At 42.4% G+C, this 6,606-nt stretch overlaps 2 protein-coding genes across 3 annotated transcripts; both read left to right on the top strand.

Annotated features, from left to right (window-relative positions):
* The first annotated feature begins 850 nt into the window (after positions 1-850).
* On the top strand, positions 851-3,416 carry znrd2 (zinc ribbon domain containing 2). Of its 2 annotated transcripts, none has more exons than XM_034889144.1 (4): positions 851-1,008; positions 1,495-1,646; positions 1,751-1,835; positions 1,956-3,416. In XM_034889144.1, the coding sequence occupies exons 1-4, from the start codon at positions 993-995 to the stop codon at positions 2,393-2,395; spliced, it is 693 nt and encodes a 230-aa protein (XP_034745035.1). In that variant the 5' UTR covers positions 851-992; the 3' UTR covers positions 2,396-3,416. The 2 variants fall into 2 exon arrangements, with proteins under 2 accessions (XP_034745035.1, XP_034745036.1); XM_034889145.1 differs by lacking the exon at positions 851-1,008 and adding an exon at positions 1,059-1,410.
* Positions 3,417-3,778: 362 nt separating this feature from the next.
* On the top strand, positions 3,779-6,274 carry fam89b (family with sequence similarity 89 member B). The gene is made up of 3 exons (XM_034889146.1): positions 3,779-4,040; positions 4,157-4,418; positions 5,314-6,274. The coding sequence occupies exons 2-3, from the start codon at positions 4,164-4,166 to the stop codon at positions 5,572-5,574; spliced, it is 516 nt and encodes a 171-aa protein (XP_034745037.1). The 5' UTR covers positions 3,779-4,040; positions 4,157-4,163; the 3' UTR covers positions 5,575-6,274.
* Positions 6,275-6,606: the final 332 nt, after the last annotated feature.

Genomic DNA, 6,606 nt, shown 5'->3' on the forward strand with positions numbered 1-6,606 from the left:
CATTGAGATTTACAAACACACCTATGAGTCGATCTGTGAAACACAGCCATCAGGTGCGTAAACACATGATTGCCTAATTGTAGACACACCAATCAGGTTCAAGCACTAAAAATGGAGCAGGTAAGTCTAGTATTTTCTGTACTGTATTTCCAGTTGTTTTCAGATATTTTCAGACAGTTTTACTGTAATTGTAATCTGTACTGGATACAGTATTTTGCATTTGCGCGTTGTTTGCTGAGCTAACACTGTTTGCACTCTACAGTAGTACAGTTTTTTCCAACTGCTCACACACAAACACATTTCATGTCACATGCTTTTTGAAATCTCTCACTCAAAGTGCAAAAACTATAGCTATTTCTCAGCCTTTCACTCAGTTTTAAATTGCATAAAACACTTTTTCTCAAAACACTACACACAATTCTCTACCTAATACATAAACATCTAACAGGAAGTGACCGGCTTTCCTTTTCCAAACACAACCAATCAAAATCCAACACTTATTTACCAGACACACAAACACACACACACACACACACACACACACACATTCCTCATATATGTAAACACTATGCTTAACTGAACACTAACCAATCACTGCTTTAGTATAGGTCTATGCATAGGTCAAAGGTCAGAATACCTGTTTTGAACAATGGATGCCAACAATAGGAAGAGAGAAGGGGAGGCGGAGGGAGAGACAGGGGACGACAACGAGAAGGAGACAAAGATCAAATAGGTATAGTGACAAGTTTACCAGTGTTAAAAGTGTGGAGTAAGTGTGTAAGACAGAAAATTGACAGCCTACTTGTTTTTATGAGCACTACTAAATTTTTCCAATTAATGAAGACTATTATCCAGAGGAAGGCAGTAGAGTGCAACGTTAAGGATGCCAACTTCCTCAAAAGAAAAAAAAACTCAAAGAAGAAGAAGACGACGACACTGCACTGGACCATGGATATGACGTCATCACGCACAACGTGTAGCGCTGAAGCAACATGGCTCTGAATGGAGGTTTGTGAATTTATGACATTATAGTCGAGCTAACTTTGACATGTCTCCCTTTCACCTGTGTTGTTGATAAAGAACTAATGTGTCGTAAATGTAGGCAGTGATTATCGTGTGTAATTTTATTTTTACTAAGTTTTGTCGTCACCACCATATAGATAACCGTTAGCCCCGTTGGTTTGCTAGTTAGCTAATGATAATTTCATAGCATAGCACTGCGGCAATGCTAATCACGTTTTATAAAACTTTAACGAAACCGTGTGGTGTACAAATGTTCTAAATAATGCACCAGTGTTTCCAAAATCGAATAAAATAGGCAAAGGGGTAACATAAATAGACAACATCTAGCTACACACATGTCACAGCAGTGCTAAGGGCTGTGTCATCACAGCAAAACCACTGACTTTTGTAAGGATACAAGTACATTACATTACTGTGTGTGTGGGGCTAGGACAACGTGTAATTAAATCAGCACTTTGTTATTGATCCCAGGTGACGAGGACTTTGAGTGGGAGCCTCCAACAGAGGCAGAGATGAAGGTGATCCAGGCTCGCAGAGAGCGACAAGACAAAATCAGCAAGCTGATGGGAGACTACCTGCTCAAAGGATACAAGATGCTGGGAGAGTGCTGTGATGTGTGTGGGGTGAGCGAAGTGGATTTTCATGCAGCGATTGTGCTAGCGTCTTAATAATGTAGAAAAGGTGGGGTTGTGCAACATGTTGAAATAAGTTAGTTTTGTGTTTCCAGACTATTCTTCTCCAGGACAAACAGAAGAAAAACTACTGCGTCTCATGTCAGGAGTTGGACTCTGATGTTGACAAGGACAACCCTGGTATACACTCATTCACAATTAATGCACGTGTTATTGAGTCTTTTTTCCTCTATTTCCTCTTAAACCTTTTGTAAATTTATATTGTGCTTTTTTCCAATGTCTTTTTTCCAATCCTCTCAGCTCTAAATGCGCAGGCAGCGTTGTCCCAAGTTAGAGAGAGACAGCTCGCAGCCCAGTCCACTGCACTGTCCCAGGCCCCTGAAATCAATGAAGGCCCCAGCAGCAGCAGTCAGGCAAGTGTGTCAGTTCCTCTGCCCAGACCAGAGCACTGTGAGGGAGCAGCTGCGGGGGGGAGAGCTCTCCTGCCTCTACCTGTTGTCCCATCTGCTTCACCTCCTGCCCCCGCCCCATCCCTGGCACCAACTCGCCCCCCAGTTCTTCCACAGCCCGCTGGCCTCCAACCTGTGTTGCAAGAAGCAGAGGAAGCCATTCTAACCAAACTTCGCTGGGCCACTAACCAGCTACAGAGTTCGACCTCCCTGGAATCAAGTATCCAGCTCTGTGGCCTCATCGCCAGCTGTGCCAACTCGCTGCGCAGCCTCAAGGAGCTTAGCCAGTAACCCCCATGGCAAAGGTTGAAACCCTGGATTAACGGGAATGCTGTTTTTACTTGCCTCAGTCCTGAACTACTGACTCGGGTTAGCTGCATTGCAGCGTCTCCTTGACTGGATCCTTGCATAGAGCTGAATTCTAAATTAGTCAGGAAATGCACTTGAAATAAGATTAAAGTGTCAAATGTTCACTCCTGAGTTACCAGACTGGCAGAAATATCATGTTACATTGTTTCATAATATGTTTAAGTACAAATGTTTTAACATTTGACTGTCACTATCAGTTTGTAAGTTATGGTGTAATAAGAACTGAACATTTCTAAATGCACATTCGTCATTGGTATGAATTTAAAACCATCTGGCCATTAAACATTTTCAAAGAAGATGTAATCTATATTCTACAGTAAAAGACTGCTAATTTATTATTTGATTGGCTTTGATTCATTACTCCAAAATGGCTACCTATTTACCATCTGGAGAAGATTTTTTCTGATTGGTTATTCAGTAGTATCCAAAGAAATGTGCAAAATTCAAACAAAAGCTAAAAACCCCAGTGCACAAATGTCTGGATAATTGTGTGTCTGCACAAGCAAGTGTCTGTGCTGATATACAACATACTACTAGGCTGTAAGTCATTTATTAAAATAGTCTGCAGTTATGTTGTTAAACACACCAGTCCTCTGATCAGATGTGCATTTTCAGTTTACTGTTTAGTCCGAGGGGGATTTCTGTTGTCACTGACCCTCTGGTGATGTTATTGTGTGCTGTCAGTTGTGAGGTTTTTATTGTAAATATATTTGATACATGATGGTGATGATTAGTCATGTGATTCAGTGATGCGCAGCTGAAACGGCAACATTCAGGAGTCAGACTCATAGTTCTTTCTTTGTTAAACCATCTAGAGCAAATGCACTGTGCACTGTACATTAATAGACATCACTTCATATTAGATAAAGGCCAGCTGCAGTGTTGTTCGAGGCAGTTAGTATTTTTCGACTATGTACCTGAATAAAACTTTGCCTGGTCAGGAGTCCTGCAGTTTGTTTCTTTCCACAAGAGGGCGCCAAATGCGAAACGCAATGCTATGAAGTTGAATTAGAACACACCATTTAAACAAGTACCATGGATACCAATAAACATGTAAAGTGCATTTCTATTTAAAGCGTGCCCTGTTAATCACAGGTATGTGTGCAGCTGTACTTGTGCATCTTTGTTTCAACGCTAAATTACAGACTCATTCATTAGTTTGGTTATTTGCGTGGCCAATTTATCATTTTAACGGTCTACCCAAACGTGGGCTAGTTCAGGTTGTCAGTGTAAGATAGAACTGAGTGTAACTCTTTGTGTTGTGTCTAAACGTGACTCAGCAGTATTTCAGTTAAATCAAACAAACAACTAACAGTCGCCCTTTCTCCCCTAACGCAGACTGTACCGGGGCGTGGCGCGGTCACTGCCGGGCGGAGCCGGGGCTGTCTGTGTCGGTGAACTCGACCACACAAAGGAGAGGAAACAAAACAAAGCCAGGAAGCCTGGCACTAACTCGGAATTCACTGCTTCTACTCTAGATTTGGCTTTTGCCTTTTGAAAAGCCTGTTTTCGATACTTGGGACACCGCTACTGCTGGGAAAGAGGACAATAGCACCTCTGGGTGATTGTGAGACAGCATTATTTAGACTGTATGCGCATTGGGAAGTGATTTTTTTCATTATCGATCCATGCGCAAAGCGTGGCGTTAGGTCTCGTGCTGAGTCAGCTGTCTGCTGTTTGCAGCGTCCTGATGTACGGGGGCCGGCGCAGCGCGGCGGACTGTCCGGTGGGCGGTGTCTTCTCGGTGGATGGGCTGCCGCCGCTGCCCAGAGGCCTGAGCGGCATCCTGAACTCCAGCGGCGGGTCGTGGAGGGACATCGAGAAGGTGCACAGCAAGAGAGCGCGAATACAGGCCGACATCAGCCGGGGGGGCGGGGACGCGCCGCGTGGTCACGGCAAACCGGGCGGTCTGGGCGCTGCTCTGGCTCTGCTGCGGAAAGAGATGGTAAGATGTCTCCTGTCTCTGTCTAAATAGCTTAGCTAGTACACCACTTTAATATGCTATGCAAAGAAAACCTATGCATTTAAACAATGATGTTAAATGATTTTGACAATATAATCTTAACTCAAGGTCCACTGACTAGCTTTTTCAAATAACTGTAAAACTTAAACTTTCCTCGTTCGTTATTCATTATGTCATTAAAACATTTGTATAATCTGATTAAACAATGAAAAGACCTACTTAAACGAAATAGAGGACTTGACGCGCTAGTGTATGGAAAACCTAATAATGTTAGCAAGACTAAAGAGATGATAGTGGACTTTGGGACGAAGGAGGGAAGAAACTACGCCCCCTTTAATATCAACAGGTCCTTAGTGGAGAGGGTTTAAGGGATCCACATCACTGAGGGTCTGCCTGACCAGGCACTGCATTCTGACTCAGCAGTGAGAAAGGTTTCACCTCAGACACCTGAGGAAATTCCAGGTTTTCCCTCAAATACTGAGGACATGATAGACAGGGAACTGTCTGGTACTGAAGGCCCTGCAGAGAGGGGTTTGATTGGCTGAACACACAATAGACACTGCCACCAGGTGCTGCAAGAAATATTCTAGGAGGACCATTAAATATTATATCCAGCCGGCTAACGGCCTTTTCTCCTTGTTGCGGTTGGATAGAAGTCACCGGATACACCAGGCCAGCACCGAGAGGCTCAGGAGGAGCTTCTACCCTCAGGCTAGAGGCCACTAGGATTTTAAATAAAGACACTCATTTCCTTTAGCAACGGAGTAATCCCAGAAGTGGAACGTTGTGGATATAGACAACCACACATAGGGATCAGATGTATCAAAAAATAAATATTGAATAGCCAGAACAGATATTTTGTGTTTGTGTGCAACAGGTGGGTCTGCGTCAGCTCGACATGTCTCTGCTTTGCCAGCTGTGGTCTCTCCATGAGTCCATCCAGGAGTACAAGGGCTCCTCGTTCCTGTCCGAGGCCTCGCTCAGTGCTGATAATGGTTCCTCTGAGGAGGAGGAGGATGAAGATCAGGGGGAGACAGGAGTCCTCTCCCAGCCTCTGTCCTCTTCGTCCTTGTCTCTGCCTCCACCCAACAGCAACTCCAGGGACCAGTGGATCAAAGACTCTTTTCATATTCCCTGATGAAGATACACACACGCTCCATGCGCTGTGGAGACCTTAACTGTTTTCTTGAACTCTATGTCTATTTCTAAACCTTTAGGCCCTATTTACACTATTTTTTTATACCATACATCTCTTATCCAGATTGTTTTTCTGGCTGTGGGTAAAAAAAAAATATTTTTCATACAGCAAATTCATATCTCGGGGCATACAGAGTGTTGAAAAACTGTTTATTAGCTTCTAATCTCACACTGCCTGTGTCCTTATTTTCCATTGGTTGAATATCTCAGCAGAAATAACGCCAACTACAAGAGGGAAAACAAATCAAGACAGACAAGTAAGAACAGATGTTAACATCTTTTTGCTCTTTTTTTTAAATAATCTTCATGCTACTACAAGCTGCTTTCTTGTTATTGAATTAGATTTATGGGGAACACTTCTATAATCTTTGTATAATCAGGTATGATTCCTCTTTTGATACATCTAATCCCTGTTTGTGGTTTCTTGATAATTCCAGACTTTCAAGACTCCTCGTTCTGTAAATCGAGCAGGATAAACTTTCCCAGAACAAAGTATGCTGCCATTTAGTGTCTTGACTAAAGAACAGGAATCAGCTGTCAATCAATAATCTGTGTTCTCTTTTGTTGTATGAGCATTTGACGCAGTATATACACTTCTTACCCAAATTTAAGGAGCAATTATTTAGCAAATGGAAGTTTTTTGTAACTTCTGTGTTTGACGTTCTATGTGCTGGTGTTGTTTTTGCCAGGCCATATATTTTTTTTTTTTTTTTAACCTCACCATGGTACCTCTCTTGGTTAAATACAATGTCTATGTTGAAATACATACTGCTTCACCATTACAAATATGACAAAAAATAAGGCAAATTATTCCTTTCTGTGAGGACAACAAACACAAGGTTAATTCTGGTGGGAATCCGCTTGGAGGCAGGCATATTAGGATTTCATTAAATAATCATAAATCATGAGCTTCCGTCAGTATTATCTCTATGTAGTGTTCAAATGAAAGCAACTCCTTAATTCAATATGAATA

The sequence above is a fragment of the Etheostoma cragini genome, chromosome 13 (assembly GCF_013103735.1).
Source record: "Etheostoma cragini isolate CJK2018 chromosome 13, CSU_Ecrag_1.0, whole genome shotgun sequence".
NCBI classification, from domain to species: Eukaryota; Metazoa; Chordata; class Actinopteri; order Perciformes; family Percidae; genus Etheostoma; species Etheostoma cragini.

Excerpts from the sequence above, each read along its gene's own strand:
- znrd2 (XM_034889144.1), top strand. Across the intron at positions 1,647-1,750 it reads AGTGCTGTGATGTGTGTGGG|ACTATTCTTCTCCAGGACAA; the intron begins GTGAGCGAAGTG and ends TTGTGTTTCCAG. Across the intron at positions 1,836-1,955 it reads TGTTGACAAGGACAACCCTG|CTCTAAATGCGCAGGCAGCG; the intron begins GTATACACTCAT and ends CAATCCTCTCAG.
- fam89b (XM_034889146.1), top strand. The coding sequence starts at position 4,164 with ATGTACGGGGGCCGGCGCAGCGCGGCGGACTGTCCGGTGGGCGGTGTC. Across the intron at positions 4,419-5,313 it reads CTCTGCTGCGGAAAGAGATG|GTGGGTCTGCGTCAGCTCGA; the intron begins GTAAGATGTCTC and ends TGTGTGCAACAG.